At 51.5% G+C, this 23,196-nt stretch overlaps 1 protein-coding gene across 1 annotated transcript in view; it reads right to left on the bottom strand.

Moving 5' to 3' along the window:
* Positions 1-23,196, bottom strand: part of LOC147827486 (maestro heat-like repeat-containing protein family member 7) — a 51,875-nt gene that overhangs the window by 20,626 nt on the left and 8,053 nt on the right. Inside the window, exons 5-16 of the mRNA XM_087214044.1 lie at positions 20,921-20,948; positions 12,568-12,618; positions 11,520-11,599; positions 11,293-11,422; positions 8,660-8,755; positions 8,157-8,261; positions 7,923-8,058; positions 4,871-4,983; positions 4,289-4,465; positions 3,913-4,067; positions 1,795-1,933; positions 579-769 (exon numbers count right to left, since the gene is read on the bottom strand). Of these exons, the coding sequence (XP_087070170.1) occupies positions 579-769; positions 1,795-1,933; positions 3,913-4,067; positions 4,289-4,465; positions 4,871-4,983; positions 7,923-8,058; positions 8,157-8,261; positions 8,660-8,755; positions 11,293-11,422; positions 11,520-11,599; positions 12,568-12,618; positions 20,921-20,948 (1,401 nt within the window). The remainder of the gene's footprint in view (positions 1-578; positions 770-1,794; positions 1,934-3,912; positions 4,068-4,288; positions 4,466-4,870; positions 4,984-7,922; positions 8,059-8,156; positions 8,262-8,659; positions 8,756-11,292; positions 11,423-11,519; positions 11,600-12,567; positions 12,619-20,920; positions 20,949-23,196) is intronic.

Genomic DNA, 23,196 nt, shown 5'->3' with positions numbered 1-23,196 from the left:
ACATAGGGATGCCCCGCGGCTATCAGAGCAGCTCCCTGTGTGCTGGTGTCCAAGATACAGTGTGTGATAGGTGAAAAGCTATGCGCCTATGTGAGGTGGGCTGCAGACACGAATGTGGTCATCCCTGCACAGCCAGCCCTGGAAGGGCAGGAAAGAACCTGCTCATGTTTGGAGAAGGGAACTGGAGCAGAGCAGGAAAAGAGACTTGATTTTAATGTCTTGAGATTTTGTTTTGTTTTGTTTTGTTTACCCATGTGCGTATATGGCCTATTCCAACCAATATTGAAAAATAAAATGGATGGAGAAGGAGGAAAGACATTCGGCGCTGAGCTCCTTGAAGGAGCTTGATTTTCTCAAGCCATCCTGTGCTAAGTCCAATGCTGGACACAGAGCAGGTGCCCACAAGTAGTTCCTGCATGAAGTAGCAACTCTAATAAAAAAGTACGCTTCTGTTTTCTCTCCTAATCCCAGAGCTCATTTCTAGTACCTGACTGTTGGAGGGGCCCTTGCTGGGCACACTCCCCCCACACACACACACACTGCCAGGGAGCAGGGCCAAGGGAGACGATAGAGCTTACTGCACAGGTACGAAGGCGGGAGGCTGTCCTTGGTTCTTGGTGTCCTTGTGAGGAACCCCATGGCCAGGCAACTTGAGGCCGATGTGGCAATGGACCTGAATGAGCAGGGCCAGGAGCAGTTGGGGGTAGATGTACCTCACATGCCCAGCGCAGCTGTTGATGGACAGGAGCTCACACAGGCCACTGGCTGCCTGGGGACAGAGGGGAGTCCAGTGGCATGACCTGGGCCACCTTCCCAGCACTCCTGCTGAGGCCCACACCTCGGCCTCTGCCGGTCTGGACCTGGGACTTTGCTCTTCTCTGGCCAGCCTGAGAAAGCTAATCTTACCCACTACTTCCGGGCCCTGACCCCCAACACTAGAGCCCCAGTCCTAGGAATAACCACAGCCAGGCTCTTAGCTTTGCCCAAGGCTTGGATCTTATGCAACCCTGGAGGGATCTTAGTGAGGGGACCTGTCCCACCTCTGAGGTGCACAGACAGTGTGGTGATCCCATTTTGCAGGTGAAAGGGTGGGTGGGCGTGGAAGGGCAAAGCACGTTCCAAGGCCCCCAGCCTGCAGGGCAGATGCTGGCTATAGTGCGTCCTGGCTCTTTCCCGTGGACAGCACAGGCAGACAGAATGTGGGGATGTCTGGGCCAGGGTGCCTTCTCCTTCTGTCCTAGGGCGAAGCCCAGAGCCAAGCATCAGGAAGCACAAACCAGTCTGTCACCTACATGAATGACGGAGTCACCCACCCATGGGGTAGGTATTACAGATATTCGTGTGTGTGTATGTGTGTTACTGGGGATTGACCTCAAGGCCTTCACCCTGAGCTACATCCCCAACCCTTTTTGTTTTTATTTTTTATTTTAAGACACAGCCTCCCTAAGTCGCTAAGTCTCCTAGGCCCGCCTCAGCTCCTCAGAGCGCTGGGATTGCTGGTGCATGCCACCACGCCCGGCTGGGTATTATTACCATTTCTATCCTCAGATGTACAGACGGGGCCTGGCCTCCGAGGAGGGGTCACTTGTCCATCTCCCAAAGCAGTGACACAGCATCCCAGGACCTAAGGTGCACAACCCCAAAGTCATTCTGTTCCCACCATCCCAGCTTGCCTTCCCCACAGCGGCACTGCCATTTCACCCAGTGGATCCAAGCCAAGAGCCCAGAGACAGGAGCTGAGCAGCAGCGGGGACTGGCAGGCGGGGGGTGGGGGGTGGGGGGGGGGGTCCTCACCACCAGGGGCGCAGTGGAGGCCTGGCCCTTCTCGGTGACTGGCTTCTCCTTCAGGGTGCTCAGCAGCAGATCCAGGAGGTCTCCGGCGTCACAGCTGGGCTTGCGCAGGATCAGCTCCCTCCACATCTCGGCTCCATTGCTGTGGGCGGGGCGGGTGGTCAAGGTCCCTACCCCACATGGTTTCGGGGTTGGAGGAAGTGAGAGCCAGTGGGACAGCATCTGCGGGCACTCCAGCAAGGACGGTCCAGAAACCTCCCAGAGCCCGGGCTGCCAGTGCTGGAAACCCCACCTGCGGGCTCCACCCCGGTGCTGACACACCACAGTACTTTGGCAAAGGTTACCGAGCGTGGCCTGCACCAGGCACTGGGAAAATCTCTGGGGATATGGACTTGAACAAGAATTCAGACATTCTAGATCACCACATTCTCACAAGGACCCCCAAGCTGGGTGTGGTTGCTACCATGTTACAGATATAGAATGGAAGCTTAAGAGAGGTGAAATCGCCTGTTGGAGACAACACAGCTACAGGCGGCAGACCTGACGTCTCCAAAGCCTGTAGTTGTCCCTCCATGCTGAGGAGCAGAGCCGAGGCCGGGGAGGCCCCAGGCACCTGGATAAGGCTTCAGTCACAGAACACAAGGTGCTCCGCTCGGGCCCCTGGAAGGCAAATCCGAGGGCAGACAGCAGCCTGCAGCGCTCCTGCCGGGGGAGCTGACTGTGTGCTGAGAAGTAAGAGACCTTTCTCCCCTCTCCATGAGCATCTGAACCTTCACTCCTGGTCTAGCTTTGTTCCCATGGAAACCCGATAAAGACAGTATGTCAACTATGTTGCTAGGCAACACTGCTTATGGTAAAAATGGTCATCTCTATGACCACTTGGTAAATCGAATCTGGCCTGGAACTATCAATTAACTGAAGGGATGGATGGCAGTGCTGTAGCACTTCCAGGAGGCAGAGGCTTGTACAGAGCTTGTCCCCAAAGGGTCCCTGGAAGCGAAGCCTGTGGGATTGGCCTGAGAGGCTCTGGGCCCTGCGAGTCCTGCACCACTTAAGCTAGGCTGGCTCCTGTGTTGCCCACAGCATGGGTCTCTTCCCCATGCAATGAGCTTACCTGGGAGGCCCAAGAGGCCAGCTCCGAGCCCCAGGCCCAAGATGAGGGTAAGGAAAAGGTGCAAGTGTGAGGAGACCCTCACTGCAGGCTCACAATGCGGCCTGGCCCTGGGAGCTGTGCTTCCTTGGACACTGCGCCAGGTGCCTGGTCGCCTCCATCCTGGCCTCTCTCCTGGGCAACTAGGACATCAAGTATGGCCTGATGGCCTTGCAAGTCTGTTTGGTGGCCCCTAGAAGCTCCTCCCTGGAGGAAAGCAGAGATAAAGCCTTCTGGCGGGAGGAAGGGACATGGGGCTGGGTCCTCCTGAGCCTGCCAGTCTCCTCAGCTTCTGTGAATGGCCCTAAGTCCCCTCACCAGAGCACACACCACATCACACCTCTGTCAGCTTCTTTCCCATTTACTCCAAACAACCGTCCTAAGGTGTAGATTGCCACTGCCTTCTTTTATTCACCCAAAGAGGAGTGGAAGCGTTTCGGGGCTGAGCGGCTAAGGCCAGCAGACTGGACCCCTTGGCTGCAGGCATCCCAGGCACAGCCAAAGGCTGGAGCGGGTGCTCAGCGAAGCTGGCTGCATTACTTCATCTCACTGCCCTCTGGGTGTGAACACAGGGATTCCTTCCTCCCTTTGCCTGTGGGGGGAAGCTGAGGCCCAGAGAGGGCAAGCAGAATGTCAAGACCATGTGATGCCGGAGACTGAGTGAGTCAGGGCTGGGACACAGGGCTCATTCCGTGGCATCATTAAAGAGCTCTCCGCTTGGAATCCATCAGGCCTGAGCTAGATCCTCTTCCTAGTGATAGTTCTGTGGGCCCCTAAGCAAGAAACTTCCCCTCAGCCTCAGTTTCCTCATCTGTAAAATGGGGCTGCAGACACCCAGCAGTGCTTGGGAGGGCTCTAGCGGTCACCACAGGAACCAAGGTCACGGAACAGGGGCTCCCAGGGAGGGCAGGAGGACAGGGGCTGTTCTGATCCTCTGAGGAGTGGGGGCTGGGAACCTCCTTACTCCATACCTGTTCAGGGGCAGGGGACACTTGAGCAGGGCCACCACGACCTCAGTCATGAAGGACCTGGCCAGGAAGGAGACGGGAAGCAGGGCCACCTCTCGGGCACGTGGCTCCTGGATGTGGCTCAGCTGCACGTAGATGCCCTGCATGATTTCTGGGATCTGGTGGCAGCCGGGAGCAGACAGAAGGAGGGCTCATTGGAGAAGCCGAAGGTAGGAGAAGGAAGGAAGGTGGAGGTAGGAGAGAGGACCGGGTAGGAGAGAGGGCCAGGGCAGGCACAGGGGTGCTGCTCTTGGGAGTGAGGGGTTCCTCTTCTCTGCCCGCCCCCAACTCAGCTGAGTTCTCAGGGCTGCCCGGGAGAGCAGCTGGTGCCCCGCCTTACCACCACCAGTGTTCTGAGGTGGTACCACCTCAGCACGGAGTTGAGCATGACCTCTGAGGGCAGCTGCATCGTCTCCCCGGAGTCCTTCCCCTGAGCCTCCACGCCGCCACTCAGCCCTTCCACGGCTGCCAGCAGCAGGTCCTTCACCTGCTGGGGGCCCAAGAAGTCTCCAAAAATCTGGAACACAGACAGACACGGAGGTCTCCACGTGGATGGGCAGTCCTGGGCCACACACGGGACATGGCCACAGCCGCAGCCGTGGGTAGGAGCCAGGGGGGAGGGCCACACACACGCCCTCATCCATGAACATTGAGTCCCCGAGGGAGGAGCCACAAGACGAGGGGCAGCAAGGTCCCTGTACCCAGGACTGGGAGGCACGCATCACGGAGAAGGGAGGCATGGCCCACGGGCTGTACACAGGAGGCAGCGGCTGCGGACAGCTCCTGTGGGGAGGAAAGGCCTCTCCCAAAGGGCGGGGCCAGTCGGAGAGCTGGTGGGGGAGCAGGGGGCTGGTGGCGCTGCCCCGCCTCCCTCCCCGCCCAGGGAGGCCAGCTGCTGAGCGGCAGCTGTTCCTGCGGTCACCGAAATCACACGCAAGATGTTCTGGCGTGGGTTGACAGGGTTGTGGGGCCCCAGGAAGCGCTTGTTGCTCTCATACAGCTCCTTCTTGTTGGTCTCTTCCTTATCTCTGGCTCCTGCAAGAGAAGAGCCTTCTGGTGAGGCGTTACCAGCCTGCTGCTTTGAATTCTTTTGAGCGAAAAGGCAGGAAGTCCCCGATTCCTACAAAAGCAGCTGGATTGATTGTCACATGGTGAACACACCTAGGTCAAGAAACAGAACCTGGGGGCCGGGGGTTTAGCTCAGTGGTTTCGCTGCCTGCTGCACAAGCACAAGGACCCGAGTTCGATCCCCGGTACCAAAAATAAAAAGACACAGAAGCTGATCAGAACCCCTTCCCGAACCCCTCTTGGGACCATCTCCTGCTGCACCCAGGCAACCACTGATTTCTAAAGCCCTAGGGAGAGCCCTTTGTATAAATGGGCTCATAACGTGATCTGCAGCATCTGGTTCCTCTCACCCAGCATTACATGAGTGGGATCTACTAATGCTGCAGCCCATAGCATTAGTTCTCTCCCTCATCCTCATTGCTATCACACTGAGCTACATCCCTAGCCATCTTAAAACTTTTTTTATAATTTTAAGACAGGGTCGCACTAAGTCGCTAAGCTGTTCAGGCTGGTCTCAGACTTGTAATCCTCCTGCCTCGGCCTCTTGGAGTGCTGGGATTACAGGTGTGTGCCACCAGGCTATGTGATTCTCCAGGGTACAAAGGGACTTTGGGTTACAGATCTGTCCTGGTGAGCACATCTAAGGCATGTCCCTTGTGAATCCATCTGCATGCTGGTGAGGGACGAGCCCAGGAGAGAAATGGCCGGCTCACGGGGTAGACACTGGGGCAGCTCCCAGAGACACTGCCAACCCATTTTCCACAGTGGAGCTGATTAGTTCCTGGGGCAGTGTCTGAGGCGCCTGTCACCACACTCACCGGCCCAGGCCTTTATCGTCATCACAGTTTTGCCATTCTGGTGGACAGTACTGTTTTACATTTTATTATTTGCTGTGCTGGGGCTTGAAACCAGGGCCTTACTGAGGTGCAGTGAGTGCTTTATGCCAGGGCCATACCCTAGCTGGGCCCCTTTGCAGTCCCCATCCCCTCTTCTACTTTTTTCCTTTAGTGCTTATCTTCTGACAGTCTCTATATGTCACTTGTTTATTTCTGGCCACGGCCTGTCTCCTGACAAGGTGAAGTGAGCCCCACCAAGAGAGGACTGGTCCCCAAATCTCCTTTCTCCCTGCAGCGTCCCCAGATCCTGCCTGCCCACAGTGGCTCCGTACTTCCTGTTGTTGGAAGCGCATTCCAGGCCCACTTCCGGGCCCCTCACTCTTCCCCGGGCCTGGGTGCTTCCAAGATGCCTGAGAGCTATGAAAGACACAGACACCAGAAAGGGACTTGGGTGCACACGTGCCTGCCTGTGGAGAGCAGGAACTTGTAATCAGGTGTCAGGCAGACCTGGTTCCCATACCATGCTCTTACAGTTAAGTGGCCTGGATAAATTGCTTTCCTCCTGGAGACTCTAGCAGCGTGGGCTTGACCCACAGCTCCCAGATAAAATATAAGAAATTCAAAATATATCTGAAATTCAGATTTAACTGGGTGAATCGCTTCTCGGCCTTTTGGCTAAGATCAAGTGCAGATTTAACTGGGTGCCCTCTATTCTTAGCTAAATCCAGCAACCTTAATTTGGTCTATGCTGTTCCTGCCCATAAGGCTGCTCATTAACATGGCTTAACCTCCATTCATCACTTTGAAAGCATGATGGTGCTTGATCAGTTGGGAAAAGCTCCCAGGGACCAAATCTGTGCCCCAGAGCCTGAGATCGAGAAGAGTATTGACTCTAATCCCAGCACTTGGGAGGCTGAGGCAGGAGGATCAAGACTTTGAGGTCAGCCTGGGCTACACAGTGAGTTCAAGAGCAGCCTGAACTACGTAGTGAGACCCATCTCAAAAAACTAAAAAGGCCTTGCAAGGTGACACACGCCTGTAATCCCAGCTCTTGGGAGGCTGAGGCAAGAGGATCGCCATGAATTCAAGGGCAGCCCGGGGTACCTAGCAAGATCCTGTCTCAAAAACAAAAGGAAAAAAAAAAAGGAGAGGAAGGGAAAGAGGAGGAGGAGGAGGAGGAGGAGGAGGAGGAACAACAGGAAGAAGAGGAGTAGGGACACCAGACCAATCCCAAGAGGCTGGAAAAAGAATTTTATCTGACAGGTGCCCAGGGTGGGTGGCACCGAGCTGGTCTCTGCAGACTCTCTAAAAAGATCTCTTTTAGTATTTCACAAAGCTTGTGGATTGTGCTCTTTTACAGATGGAGAATCTAGGCCTACACAAGCAAAGTGCTTCCTGAGGTCACACAGCTGGGAAGGGCCACAGCCAGGTCTCATACACAGGTCACTGTGCCTCCAGAGCCAGGGGAGTTTAAACAATAGGCCAGTGTCCCCTGGATTTGGGGCAGAGTTGGGACTACAAAGGAGGGAGACAGGAGACAGTGGACACCATGCACCTTGAGGGCAGTGCCAGCTGGACACAGGTCTCAACATATGCGCTATTGCCAGCTCCCTGGAGCTGATGCTGGGGCCATTCCTCGCCCACAGGCTTGGGTGCAGCAGATTCTAAGACAGGACCTATTCTGCCTGCTCATTCAATAGCTAACCTGCCCCCCACCAGGCCCAGGCTTGACATGGGAACACGGTGGTGACCAAGACATGACACTGCCCTACAAGCCCATAAGACACGAGGGCCATCAGGCCTGGGTGGACATGGTGCTGTGGGGAAGTGGAAATGGGTCACAAATCAAGCTTGGCGGGATAGGGAAAAGCTCAGCTAGAACTGCCTTCATGCACTGAAACAGGCCTGTGCCTAGCCTCTGCCCTGCTTCCTCAGGGACCTGAACTGCACACCACTTCCCACAGTGCCTATCCCCGCCATGCTGTCTCTCCATCTCCCTCTGGGGCCTCAGGGTGGCCCAGCCCGGTCTGGGTCCGGATGCCTTGCTCTAGGCCCTTCGGTGGCACTTACGTTTTTGGAACTCCAGGATGGTGTAGAGGAGGGTGATGCCGTCCAGAGCCTCCCAGCCAATCTCCTTGTCAGGATCCCCAATACGAAGGATGAGCCTCCCCAGCAGAAGCCCCAGTGCTGGGAACTCCGAGGACATCTGTCATAGCGTAGGGACCAAGTCTTACTGGGTCTACCACGCTCCACAGCGCACAGCCAGGCAGTCCACCCCGAGTCTCCATCCCACAGGACACTCACGTAGAAAGGCAGGCTCAGGAGCATGTGGTTCAGCAGAGAGACGCTGCTGTGCACAGCTCGAGCGCGCTCGTGGTCCTTCCCTGAGTTCATCCAGGGCCCCAGGGGCTGGCAGACAAAGGTGAGGCTCAGCCCTGCTGCTGGGTGGGCAGCCAGCCTGCAGCCATCTGCAGGAGGCTTCCAGAGAGGGCCTGAAGGTGATTCCCCTCAGCCACTGCCTCCTGGTGGTGTAGGGAGAGATGCGAACCACACTCATAGACCAGAGGGAAAGTGGAGGAGTTCCGAGGAAGGAGAGAGAGAACACAGGGGCAACAGCAACCAGTGGAAAGTGGGGAAAAGGTAGGGGCAGGAGGTTGGGACAGGCCTGCAAGGCCAGGAGAAGGGTGCTGCACTGGATGACATCCTGAGCTCGCATCACTCCTCTGGGCCCAGCTCCTACTGCTCTTGAGCCTTTCCTGTTTCCCTCTGCCCTCTGCCACTCACTCCCCAGCCTCCAAGCCCTGCACCTCCAAGATGCTCTTGAGTCCGGCAGGAGTGGGATCTTCAATAAAGAGGGCATTGAGCAGGGTCTGCAGGGCTTCCAGGCTCTGGTGGTAAAGCGTCTGCGGACAGGAGGACCAAGCTGCTAAGTGGCTCCAGGAGCCGCTGCCAGTCCCAGGGGCCCCCTGGTGGGGTCAGGGAGGAACCCACACTTGGACCCAGCAGAGCATTCTCTGGCCCCTCCTCTGACACTCACCGATGTGATGGACACTGGGAAAATTACTGCCCCAACAGGGGTCAGGGTTTCCTCACCAACTAATTGGTAATCTCTGCACTTCTTACCTTAAAGGGGAAGGAAGCAGAGACCTGGACTCCACTGAGACTCTGCCTGGGGCTGGATGAGTATCCAAAGATTTGCACATCCGTGTCACTTTGTATCAAATTGGTTTTCCCATAGTACAATTTAGAATAGCAGTTGGCAAGCTTTTTTTTTTTCTTTTTGCCACATGGAAGACAAGTTTTCCATGGAGCTGGCAGGGGGTAATTCACAGGAGTGCACAAGTTTGATCCTTCACATGCGCAGTTCACAGTGAGGCTCAAGCTCCTATGAGAATCTGGTGCCCCACTGACCTGACAGGAGGTGGAGCTCAGGGGGGAATGTGAGCTATGGGGAGTGGCTGTAAACACATAGGAGGCTTGCTTGGTGTCATGGCTGTGTCTAGATGTCCTCCCAAAGCCTCATGCAGTCATAGGTGGGGCTTTTTGGATCTAGTGTGTGATGGTAAAATTAATTCTTAATACAATGCTAAGATCAAGGCACTAAGATTAAGGGTGTAAGCGCTACCTGCCCTAAGCAGCCTGGATAAGATATAAGGGACAAAAAGAGCTGTGGTTGTCTGTCCCTTGTTGCTTTGCTACCTTCTGCCCACCATGAACTGTTTTTCCTCGTGACACCCCTCTGCCGTGCCACCCTGACTTGGACCCAGCTTTGAACTGAAACCTGTACAAACTGTGAGCTACATAAACCTTTTCTCCTTTAACTTTGGGTGCCCAGCATTTTGTCCCAGCTACAAGAAAAGTAACTAAAGCAGCTGGTTTTCCTGCTAGTCCCCTCCTGCCGTGTGGTCAGTTCCTAACAAACTATGGACCAGTCCCAGGCCACAGCCCAGAGGTTGGGAAGCCCTGATTTAGAAGATACTTCTCTGTGGTCACACAGCAAGGAATTCTCAAGTCATGAAGAATGACGAGAAGATGAGTGGGAAAATGCTCCAGGACTCTAAGGGCTGCGGGAGGGAGAGGGTCCATCTTTCCTCTGGGGAAGTGATCTGATTCTTTGGAATGCAACACCTAGACTCAAACAGATCCTACATTTCCCTTCATGGAGCCATCTTCCCCCTGGGGAGGGTCCTCGTCTTTCGGCCACATCACTGTCCTGGGATGGCTTCATGGAGCCAGGTACGACACACACAGAAGGCTGGGCACTGGGCCTGAGCTACCCCAGGAAGACCCTCTCCTCCTTGTCTCCTCTCCTGCTGCCGCTGGCTCCAAGGTCTCTCTCAGATGGTTACTGTCCAGGCTTCCTGAGTCTGCACACCCTAGAGCTGATGGCCCTTGGTGTACAGCACACCAGGCAAACCTCATTCCCAACTACCTCCTCTATCCCACCCATGAGCTGCTGACTGCTGTGCAGCATTTCCCTCTGCTGGCAGGACCAGGTACTGCAAGAGGGCTGCTGCTCTGGCCACCCGGTGGGGGATTTCCTGCCTTTCCTTAGGGCCTGCTCTCTGGGCACCAGCAGGGACTCGAGCCCTACGCTGCCTGCTGGCTTGGCCCCCACCTACTCTCTGGCCTCACTTCCCAGAGTTCTTGTCTTGCCGTTCTTGGTCCTTGCCAGCCTTGCCATCACACTGTCTGCTCCCTTCCACACAGCTTCTTGGCTCTGTCTGAACTCCTCCTCCTCCTCCTCCTGCCCCCTCAGGTCATTAGCTCTTCTTTAATCTCTCAGCTCCAGTCACAACCTGACCCTACCTCTACCACGTGCCCATTGCAGGCTCTTAGCTTGCAGCACTGACTCCTAGTGTGGTTTTGCATTGATTCAAACGGTCCTTGGCTAACATCCATCTCCCTCACCCCAGGCCCTGCTGTGAGGCCACTGCATTTGGTGTGGAGAACTCAGCTGATATCTGGGGAATGAAAGGATACGTGCATGTCCCTCACCTTGAGCCCAAAGCGCTCCTGCCTCATTCTCTCCAGTCAACCCTAGCTCTCCCCTCATCCCATGCTAAGGGCCCCTCCACCACTCCGTGTCCGGCCTGAGAGGTGTGAAGAGCTTTCTTACAGGACCTCTGGGCTCTGCCTTCCAGCTCCCTGCCTCAGCTCCCTGTCCATTGCTCTTCCTCTAAATCCAGTCCACAGCCTGCCCTCCAGGCCAGCCACTGCCTCTGACCAGGGCGACATCTACGCCTCAGGGCTGCTGGAAACCAGCAGGGCCCTCAGAAGGGGCCTCTATTGCAGGGGTTCACTTCTTCACCAAGCCCCAGAGAGATTAGGTGAGTCTTCCCGGGCCACAGAGCTGTAGGGCAACGGCTTTCTGGGCCCCCTTGATGTGCAGGCCCTCGAGCAGGTGCATGGCAGCCTGAGGTCCGCCCCAGCCCCTCACCTGGATGGCCTCGGCCTTGGCCTGGTCCTGCTCCTGCATGGCCTGCAACGAAGGCAGCGAGAACACGCTGTGCACGCACGTGCTCACCAGCTGTACCCGGTCCTGCACACCCAGCACCGGCCTCATGTGGCTGCGGAGACAGGGCAAGGTGCCTGGTGATGAAGGCAGTGGACACCAGCGGAGGCTGGGGGGTGCCCCGGGAGACAGGGGTGGGAGGGTGTGGGCACCTCAGCTGGGTCAGCATCTCCATGGCCTGCTGGCGGACGGAGGTTGAGAGTGAATCCAACGGCTCCTCCTGGATCTGCCTCTGCACAGGGCCACAGGGGGACAGTGAGGCAGGGGCCTCCTCATGGGGCCCTCCATCCGGGCAAGGCCACCAAACACACCCCTTGCCCGAACCCAGGAGCCCCGAGGAATCCTCAGGAAATGTTCCACCCCAGCCCTGTGGCGGCAGCTGTCTGTGAACCCGTGAACTAGCCCAGAGCAAGAGAACGGGGTTCCTGCCTGGAAACTCTCTGGGCAGCTCCTTTAAAACCTCTTCCAGGGGGCCGGGGATTTAGCTCAGTGGTTCCTTCTCCTGCCTCGAAAGCACAAGGTCCCGAGTTTGATCACCAGTACCCCCTCCCACCTCTTCCAGTCCTCCTCACTGTTGGGCCTGCACCTACACACAGTAGGTACTCAGTTTTCTTTCTCTTTAAGGGGCATAGGGCCAAATACTGTACAATTTTGTAAACTTCAGTGGTTATTCAACTCATTCTGGTAGGTATCTGAGAAGAAACTGCATTTAGCAACTCTCAAGTTCTCGGCCAGGGGGAAAGGTTTTACTACATTTAATAGTAATGGTAACTCTCCGAGGCCGGGCATGGTGGTGCACACCTGTAATCCCAGCACTCGGGAGGCTGAGGCAAGGAGGACTGCTCAGAGTTCGAGGCCGGCCTGGGCTACACAGTGAGTTCAAGGCCAGCCTGGATGACATAGAGAGACCCTGTCTCCAAAAACAACAAAACAAAACAAAAACACTTTTCCCAGCTGCACAAGGCTCTGCTCCCTAGGGTCTGTGTGCTCTCAAGCCAGTGACACAGGCTTCATCGCACCATTCGTGAGCCTGCGAGAGTGAGGCCACGCCCCCTCGGGCAGGGGAGGCCAAGGCAGTGCCGGAGATCGCGCCTCACCCTGTGCTCCGCCCTTTCACGTCTGCCCAGTCTCATCAGCAGTGGGCTCAGGACTTCCACCCGCTCCCCACCCAGGGCTGCAGACCCCCCTGAGGCTCCGCACCATCATCTTCCTCATCACAGTCTTCTTCTCTCCTTCCAGTTGCAGCAGGTCCTGGGGAACCACGTGCTTGACCTGGGGACAGCAGAGGGAAAGGACAAGGTCCCACGGGGTCCTGGGGATGACCTTGGGGGCCGCAGGGGGAGGGTGGACCCCTGAGGCCGGTGCCTGGAGAGGCCTGTATATGTCAGAAGGCAGAGAATCCCTGCTCCTCCATTCAGCTGAGGCCAGGACAGAAAGGACCCCAGCATTTCAGCCTGGAAGTCCACCTTGGCCACACTTCCACCTGCCTCCTGACGCAGGTGTTCTCCTGGCCCAAGCAATCTACCAGTCCCGTTATCTTACAGAGAGGAGAAGATAACCACGAAATCAGTAAAGAGCTTCATACAGGAAAGAAAGACACGTCCTGGCCAGTTAGGGCCTCCGGGCAGCCTTGTTTTCCCCTGGCCCAGCCGCCACACCACAAGGAAGCACGGGGTCGGCAGAAGGAAGGGGGTGGAGAGGAGAGGCGGTCCTGATGCCCCAGCACCCTGGGGAGCTACACTGTGTGGCCAGATGAACCCTGAGCAAGTCCAGGCCGATTTCCCTGCCCTGAGCAGAGCAGCCAGCCCCACCATGCCTGCACCCCGGTTGAGCTTTCCAACCTCGCTGTCCGGGGCTGGGGTGTCAGACAGCGGCTGGTAGAAGATTGGAGGGAGGTGGTGGGGGGCAGACTCACTGCCCCAGCCAGAGAAGGCCCCTGGGGGGTGGACAGCTGGGCTGAGCCCTGAGTGACAGGAACAAGCTGGGGAAAGGTCTGTCCAGCCCCTCAAACTAGAATGACAGCAGCAATGGCCCTCTTCCTGTAGAGAGCACGCTCAGCGCCATCCCCATGTTATCTTCAACCTTCCTCATCAGAGGAAGCACACGCCAAGGCCCTGAGGCAGGAAGGACCCCGGCATGGTGAGAAACAGAACTTTTTAAAAACTTTCATTGAGCTGGGCATGGTGGCACACACTTATAATGATAATTACTCCAAGGCAGGAGGGTCACAAGTTTGAGGCCAGCCTGGGCCCCTTATCAACTTAAGGGTATGGTTCAGTGATAAGTACCCCTGAGTTCAATCCCCAACAACCCCCATGCCAAAAAAAAACCTTGATAAAGCCCCTAGTATGTGTCTGCTTTACATGCTGAGGACACAGTAATGAGACAGACAAAACTCTGATTTGTGGAAGGCTCGTTTCTGTGGGAGATATGAACGAGGACCCAGGGGACAGCGCCGCAGAGACCTGGGGACTCTGGGGATGCCAAGGCTGTGGGTCTGGGGTGCAGGGTGGGGGGACAGGGAAGGGGCACTGCGAACCAGACAGGAGCCCTACCGGAGCCACTGCGCTGCCATCTTCTCTCTTCTCTGGCACCTTTTCCGGAGAGGAGGTCACTTCACCGGAGGCTCCTGCGCGGCACGGTGTCCGGGGAGAGAAGGGGAGAGTGTGACCCAGCTGAGCGGTGCCAGCTGTGAATCAGCTCACGCCGACTCCACCCTGACGTCCTTCGGAGGAGCCCGCCTCGGGGGCAAGCGAGGGCCCTATCTTCACAGCCCAGCCTCCAGGGCGCCCCGGGCCCAGGCTCTGGCCACACTGCCAACTTCCGGCCCCAGGCCAGCTTCCCCCAGGGCCTTCGGCACAGGGGGCTTCTCCACCCCAGCACCCTCGCCACACCCCCTTGTTGCCAGGCTTCCCTTCCTCAAGTCCCTTGCCTGCAGGTGGAGGAGGCCCACCTGCCTCTCTTTGGGAAAAATCCGTTTTTCTTTTGTGAAAGAGCCCTTTTTCCTGGGGGCTCCCCATTCCTGCACTGGGTGAGGCTGAGTCCTGCAAGGCCCTCTTCAACCAGGGCTGCGCCAGGACCCAAGCCTGGCCAGAGAGGGTTCCCATGCCCAGCCTCCATGATTGGCCCAGGGAAGGGCACTCAGCTGGGCAGTGCCAATAAGAGCCCTTTATTTATGGGGGCTGAGGGGACACAGAAGGAGAGCAGATCTCTGTCCTTGTGAGTCATGGTCACCAAGCCTGGGAAAGCCTGAACTCCAGAGGCATCCAGAGGATGGAGTGAGCCATGGGGGAAGTGAACACAGCTGGTGCCAGACCTTGGCTTCCAGACTCCACTCTCCATGGACACAAACTGGCAGATCCTGGACTTGGGCCAGGGAGGCCCGGATGAACCTGAGGTGAACATGTCTTGTGTCAGAAAACAGGGGAGAGAGCTCAAAGGATGATGGGAACCAGTGAGAGAGACACGAAGGTTTACCTGAATGGGAGGCCCCTGGTCAAATGAATGAAAATTTGAGTACCACGCTAGATAATGACAGCAACAGGTCATAGTCTGTTGAATGCGCTAGGAAACCATGAACCTGTACTGATATAAATAAATAAATGAGTGGATTGAAAGCTCGAGGAGGAATGGGATATTCAGAGTTTCAGAGTACCTCACACAAGGTGTTTGTCACAAAGCAGCAAATAGAGACTTCACACCGAGAACTCTGGCAGCAATCACCTTACTCAAGTGATGGAAATCAAAACCATGACCCAGCCGGGGCATGTTGTCACACGCCTGTTATCCTAGCACTTGGGAGGCTGAGGCGGGAGGATAGTCATGAGTTTGAGGCCAACCTTGACTACATAGCAAGACCTTGCTTCAAAACAAACAAACAACTGGCTGGGGATTTAGCTCAGTGGTTTTGCCCCCTGCTTCGAAAGCACAAGGACCAGAGTTCTATCCCTGATACCAGAAAACAAAAACAAACAAACAGCCAAGCAAAAAGCCCCAGAAGAGATGCAATGAAATAACTAGTATCAACTCTATGAGAACCAGAGACTAGCCCAGATCTAGACACACCCTACCAAATAGCTGGCCTGTAATCTTCAAATGTATCAAAGACATGCGAGGGGGTGCAAGGGGGCAGGGGATTTAGCTCAGTGGTTCCACCGCCTGCCTTGCAAGCACATGGACCCAAGTTCAATCCGGGGTACCAAAAAAAAAAAAAAGATGCAAGGAAGCTGGGTGTGGTGGTGCATGCCTGTAATACCCGCATTCTGGGAGGCTGAGGAAGGAGGATTCAAAGTTTGAGTCCTAGGCAATTTACCAACTTAGCCTTGTCTCAAACAATTAAAAAGGGCTGGGAATGTAGCTCATTGCCAAGGCCCTGGGTTCAGAGACAGACAGAAAGAGAAAGCGGGCATGGGGGAGGAAGAGAGGAGAAGAAAGGAGGAAGCAAGCCAGGCTTGGGCATCGTGGTGCACGCCTGGTATCACAGCACTTGGGTAGCTGGGGCAGGAGGGTCACTGTGAGTTCAAGGGTGTGCTGGGCTCATACTGAGTTATAAAAGTCATAGTATAAACCACATAGTTTATAAAATAGTGCCAGGAAAACAATATCCATGTGTAAAAGAATGAAGTAGGAATATTAGGTGTGTCCGAAGCCAGATTCTAAGGAGACAGAACGGTGCTTGCCAGGGCCAAGGAGGGGATATGGAGAATTGCTTTTTAAAGACTAGAGTTTCAGATTTAAAAGATGAACAGAGTTCTGGAGACTGATGATGGTGATGATTGCGCAAAAATATACTTAATCCCAGTGAACTGTACGCTGAAAATGGTTAAGATGTCAAACTCCGGTCTTCAAGGCCCTGGCGGAAGTCATGGAGACGCCTGGAAGCTCAGCAGTGTTGCTCAGGCTGCTGTCACCATGGTGGGGACGCTTAAGTCTCCAGCAGAAGCTGCCGGGGCTGCAGGGGCTGCGCTCCCAGAACTGCGACTCCACCCGGGCACAGGACCTCAGCGCCACCCGCTGCGCCCCAGCGCTGGGCAGGCAGCCGGAGCACAGTGAGGCCCAGGATCCTGAGGCCTGTTGCTGCGGGGCATGGACTCTTACATTCCAGTCCTCACCTGCAGGTCACAGAGCCCGGCCTGGGGAGGGTCGGCCTGGGGAGGGTCGCTCCAGTTTTCCAGGAAATTATGGTAAAACTTGGACTACTGACAATGAAATGGCTGTGCCTTGTGAGACGGTGGGAAGCGGGTTTTCCTGGGGACTGTTAGCCTCTACCTTAGACCTTGCGGCGTAAAAGCAGGAACATCGCATCACCCCTGCGCCCCCTTCCTTCATCAAGCTGTTTGGTTCAATTTGTTTAACTCGGATACTTGGTTTCTGGTTGTGATTCAGCTGTGTAGCTGTGTGAGATGGAAATTTGGGGCCCGTTTCCATAAAATGTGTGACTTGAGTGTTCTGAGATCCCTTCCTTCTTTGAAGGAATGCTTTCCGATGCCAATAAATGGCCCCACTGCTTTGTAAATGAAAAAAAAAAAAAGAAAGATTAGGGGCTGGGATTTAGCTCAGTGGTTTCGCTACCTGCTGCTCAAGCACAAGGTCCTGAGTTTGATCCCCAGTACCAAAAGCTAGATATGATGGTGCACATCTGTAATCCCAGCACTCAGGAGGCTGAGGCAGGAGGACCACTTGGAGCTCAAGACCAGCCTGGGCTACATAGTGAGTTCAAGGCCAGTCTACACTACAAAGTGAGACTGTCTCAAACAAATTAAATAAAGAAAATTAAAAGCTTTTATGCATCAAAGAATGGTGTCACAAGAGAGAAAAGATCACCCACAGAACAGGAGAAAATATTTGCAAGTTGCATATCTGATAAGGGATGAATCCTTGGAATATGTACAGGACTACAACTCAACAACAAAAACCAAAGAAATCAATCAAAAGTGGACAAAGGGGTCACACAGACATTTCTCCAGAAGCTCTCTGGCCAATAAGCACAGGAAAAGGTGCCCAACATCATTAGTCATTAGAGAAGTGCAAATCAAAACCACAGTAAGATACCATTCCACACTCTTCAAAATGGCTATTACAGAAAAACAAAAACAGAGCCAGAAAGAACCTCTCTGGGATCTGGTGTTCTGACACTGGAATATAGAGGCATGAGGAGAAGAAGAAGGAGGAGGAAAGTGGATCCCTGGGACCTAGGAAGGATCTGAAGAGAGAATTGAAGTCCATGGAGAGAGCCAGAGAGAGACTTCAATGAAAGAGGGAGGTGGTAGGCAGCGCTGTGTCCCAGAGTCCAGACTCACGGCATGGGAAGGGCAGGTCAAACCTGCAGACTCATGGTGACTACTGCCAACCCCAAAGGCCTCCAAGGAGAAAGGCACAAGTGGAATGGAGCAGTGGAGCAGTGGACTGCAGTGGCTGGTGAGTTATTCATATTCAGGTTCAAATGTGATCAAGGAGAGGGTGATTGGACAGTACGCATCTTGGAGAGTGGCCCACTGAGCTAGAATTCAGAATAGCTGTGGGCTGGCTCCATCTAGTGGCTCCCAGTGTCGCTGTGAGGGTGTGGAGTTCAAGTCGGCAGGAGGTCAGGGCCCAATAAATTGAAGAGGTAGGATCTTGCAACAGACTCAAAACCCAAAGGTCAGGTACACCCAGAAGATGCCTCTCAGAAGTAGTCATTTCCGAAGGGTTCTGAATACTAACAATAAAGCTACTCGCCATAAGGAATCTGAAAGCATCAACTCAGGAATTAAACTTTTAAAAAATAGAAAATGAGGGCCAGGGATTTAGCTCAGTGGTTTCGCCACCTGCTGCGCAAGCACAAGGACCCAAGTTCGATCTCCGGTACCAAAAAAAAAAATAGAAAATGAAAAATACACTTATACAAGATGGAACACCCCCCCGCCCTCGGGCTTTCAGCTCACCAAAGGCAAACCCAGGGGGCAATGAGGTGGAACAATCTGAAAGCCACCCCCCTGGACTCTCTGAAGTGGAAACGGCAGAAGTAACAAAGCAGATGAATGAGGCGCTAGAAAAATTCAAAGCAGAAATAATTTCTCAAATAACTACAGAGATGGTGACCAGAAAGAAAGACATGCTTAATGACTCTAAAGCCAATACAGATAAAAAAAAATAGAGGAATTCAAGAACATGATGGAAACCATGAACACACAGCATAGGAAAGAAATGGAATCCAGAAAACAGATTCAAACAGATATCCAGGAGATCAAAAACACCACTGAGGCTCAGGGGTTTACCTCAGTGGCTCCAGACCCGCCTTGAAAGCACAAGGTCGCCTTGAAAGCACAAGGTCCGTGAGTTCAATCCCTGGTACCAAAAACAAACAAACAAAACACTCCACTGAAAGTATACGTAACAGAAGGAGCCAATGTGAAGACAGAATATTAGATAAAGAAGACAGGATTGTGGTTAGCGATCATGACAAGAAAGATTTCTTAAAAATAACAAGAGACCATGAGAAATCAATCCAGCAGCTGCTAGATGATGCAAAGAAGAATAACGTAAGTGGAAATAAAGACGTAAATGTAGAATAAACATTGGGAAATGGGAAGAATATGTTCCAATGAGAAGGGTAACAAAGGGGAGGAAGGAAAGAAGGGACAAGAAAAAAAAGAGAGAAAATCAAAGGGAAAAAATGGAAACAAAGCTTTTGTACATAAGGGGGGATGGGGAGAAAAGTAAGATACATCATGTACTGGTACAAATTCCCTATGATAAATGCTATCATTTTGTATATTTTTTAAAATTTATTTATTTTGGTACCGGGAATCGAACTCGGGTTCTTGTGCTTTCGGGCAGGCAGCAGAACCACTGAGCTAAATCCTGGCCCTATCATTATGTATATTTAAAATGTACCAGGGCTGGGGATTTAGCTCAGTGGTTCTGCCACCTGCCTCACAAGCGCAAAGACCCGAGTTCAATCCCCAGTACCAAAAAATTAATTAATTAATTAATTAATTAAATAAAATTTACCAATATATGTTTTGTAAAGAAAAACAAAAATAAATCAATGAGAAAAAGAAAACAAATGTTGGCAAAAACATAGAAAAATGGAGCCCTCCTACATTTCCTACCTTGCTGGTAGAAATGAAAAATGGTGCAGCGGCCAAACGCTGGTAGATCCTCAAACACTGAAACCTAGATTTACCATATGACTCAGCAATTCCACCCAAGGTATCTCTCAAGGAGAAATGAAAACTTACCTCTATCTATACAGAAACTTTTATTTTGGTACTGAGGATCGAACTCGGGACCTTGTGCTTGCGAAGCAGATGGCAGAACCACTGAGCTAAATTTTAAAAATTGTTTAGAAAATGGACTATATATCAAAGTTTCCTGCCACCCCATCAGTATTTTCTTATGGTAATTACTTAGTTAATTTTATAAAATAAGAATCACTGTATGACATATCCAGTTTATCTTGTTGTGATCATGAAAAGAAGTTTAATTTTTCTTATGGGTGATGTCACAATACTTACATAATTTTAGTATTCTGAAAATAAGAAGTGTGATTCCATAATGGCCAACTGATGATTGAATCTCCCCAGACAACCATTCATATGAGTTTATAAATTTTCAATGTGGATTAAGACTTTTGAACTTGAAATCCAAAGATGGCAGTTACAGATCTTTTAAGTGATGTCAGTTTAAAACTCCAGGATTCTATTCTTGCCATATTTTCACATGTTGCTTATATAAAATTATTATTCTGCGTAGTGATCGCTTCCCTGTCGCAGTGTAGAAGTGCCTGTGTTTTATTTTGTTTTGTTTTGTTTTTGGTACCAGGGATCAAACTCGGGACCTTGCTCTTGCGAGGCAGGTGGTAGAACCACTGAGCTAAATCCCTGGCCCACCTGTGTTTTTATTTATCATTCAGATTTTGTGTAATATTTCATTTGTGTACAGTGTTTAACTGTTAAGATGTAACATATGTTAAATAAAGCTAATGGTTATTTTTGAATTTTAAAATTCATTTTTGGGGAGTATGAACTAGTTGATAAAATTCTGCCAAACTACTGCTTAGATGTACTATCTTGTAACATGCTTTCTTGAAATATTTTTGTATTTTTAGAGATGAAGATTCCTATCAGATACAATATTGGGGACTGTAAAAATGTGGAAATAAAGCAATTGTATTTAAAAAAAAGAAAAACAAAAAACTGTGCCGCTATAAACATAGGTGTGCATATATTGCTGTGGATGCTTTTAATTCTTTTTGGGGGGGGATACCGGGGATCGAATTCGGGTCCTTGCCCTTGTGAGGCAGGTGGCAGAACCACTGAGCTAAATCCCCGACCCAATGCTTTTAATTCTTTCAGGAAGATCCCAAGAAGGAGAATAGCTGGGTCAAATGGAACCTCCTCTTTGAGGAATCTCCACACTGATTTCCACAGTGGTTGCACCAGTCTATACTCCCACCAACAGTGGAGAAGGGTTCCTTTTCCCCATAGTCCCTCCAACATTTCTTATTGGTTGCTTTCTTTCTTTCTTTTTTTTTTTTCTGGTACCAGGTATTGAACTCAGAACCTTGCACTTGTGAGGCAGGTGTGGGCATTGCTGAGCTACATCCCCAGGCCAGTTGATTTCTCTCTTTTTCTTTTATTTTCCCAGTTGATTTCTTGATAACAGCCCTCCTTTCTGGAGTGAGATGGAATCTCGGCATTATTTTAATCTGTATCTCTTGAATGATGAGTGATGTTGAACATTTTTTCATGTATTTATTTGCTGTTTCTACTTCATTTGAGAAGTATCTATTCATTTCAGATGCTTGTTTTGGGGTTGGGTCTTTAAATTTGGGGGGGTCTGATTTTCTGAGTTCTTTATATATTCTAGATACTAGTCCTTTGACTGAGGAACATCTGGCAAAAATTTTTTCTCTGTGGGTCATCTCTTCATTCTGTTAGTGGTTTCTCTTGCTGTGCAAAAGCCTTATAATAAGATGAGATCCCAGTTGTTGATTCTTTGTGATATTTCCTGTGCAATTGGGTTTTGTTCTTAAAGTCTTTGCCTACATTAATGTCTTCAAGAGTGCTACCTATTCTATCTTCCAGCAGATTAAGCATTTCTGTTTTAATATTTAGATCTTTGATTCATTTCTATTTTAGTTTGGTCTATGGTGAAAGATATGGGTCTACTTTTAATCTTCAGCAAGTGAAAACCAGTTTTTTATGCATTATTTATTAATGAGGCTCTTTCTTCCAGTGAAGCTATTTGGCCCCTTTGTCAAAGATAAGGTGGTTGTTTCTGCATCTTCTAGTCTGTTCCATTGATCCTCAGGTCTTTTTTTTTCCACCATTACCATGCTATTTTTATCACAATAGCTTTGTAGTATAATTTCAAGTTAGGGATTGTGCTGCCCCCTGCCTTGTCTTTGTTGCCCAGAATTGCTTTTGCTATTTCAGGTCTCTTCTGGTTCCAAGTGAACTGTAGGATTGTTTTCTCTAATGCCCTACACAGAAACTTGTAAGTGGATGTTCACAGTAGCATTATTTAAAATAGCTGACAGAAAAATAAAATAAAATAGCAAACAGATAGAAACAACTCAAGTGGCTGTCAGGGTGTTTCTCTGACCTGATCTTGCTTATCTTTGAGGACAGGGTGCCTGCAGATCCCTCTTCAGGTAGGTAGCAATGATCAGCAGGCTGCAAGATGGCTGACAGAATGACCACCACACAACCTCCAACTTCGTTTTTTTGTTTTGAGACAGGGTCTTGCTGTATAGTTCAGGCCAGCATTAAACTCACTGTGTAGCCCAGCTGGCCTCGAATTCACAGTGATACTTCTGCCTCAAAATCTCCACTCATCCCCAGAAAGGATGAGAATAATCCTCCCCTTTGTAGGCCTATCTTTCCCCCTCATTTCTTTTATCTTCTATGACTTTTCCACTCTCATTGGGTAGAAAAGCTGATCTGTGAGCCATTCTTCCTGCTTCTTCTATTGTTGGCCAGGAATAAACCTTCCTTCATTGATCAACCGAAGCTTGGTTTTATTTATTGGTTCTGAGATTCCAAGAGAGAAAAAGGACCCAGTTTGAGATCAAAAATTAATGAGAAATGGGCATAAACAAAATACGGTATGACCCATGCAGTGATGTTAGACATTACTCAACAACTAAGGTGCTGATCCAGGTGTGGTGACACATCCCTGTAATCCCAGCACTTGGAAGGTGGAGGCAGGAGGATCCCCATGAGTTCCAGGCCAGCCTGGGCTACATAGTGAGTTCAAGGCCAGCCTGAACTACAGAGCAAGACGTCTCAAAAAACCAAGGGGGCGGGGGGAGTTGACTTCAAGCTCCCCACTACACTGGTCTTTCACAGTAGTCACTCTCACACTGTAGAGTGTCTTTTTTTTATTCTTTCTTACTTTTACTTGGCCCAAACTTGCTCTGCAGAGCCTGTTTCTTTTCCTGCATTTATAAATGCAAAACCTTGCTGCTGTTTGCCCTTGTCATGACTAATTCTTTGCTCAGGACAGAAAGTATGTAGAAACCACCTCTAGAAGGAGACTTCAGCACCCCAAGCCCAGTAACACTAGGGCTGGGCACGGGTAGGGGTGCAAGATTTCTTCTGGGAGTGAGAAAAATGTTCTAAAATCGATTGTGGTGATGGTTGCACAACCTTGTGTATAATTTTTTACAAACATTAAACAAAATCTAACTAAAATCACTAAACACTAACACTAACAAAAATCACTAAACAAAAATCTCTCTATATAATAAAGCCATTAAATTGTACAAAGTGGGGAAGTATATTTACACGGAAAATCATATTTCAAAAATTCTTTTTAAAAATCAACTTGCAAAGACCAAGT

This window comes from Heterocephalus glaber, unplaced genomic scaffold (assembly GCF_053883595.1).
Source record: "Heterocephalus glaber isolate CG9 unplaced genomic scaffold, H.glaber_assembly_v1.0 deba00001444, whole genome shotgun sequence".
In the NCBI taxonomy this organism is placed as follows: domain Eukaryota; kingdom Metazoa; phylum Chordata; class Mammalia; order Rodentia; family Bathyergidae; genus Heterocephalus; species Heterocephalus glaber.
This window is presented reverse-complemented; position numbering and strand designations above follow the sequence as displayed.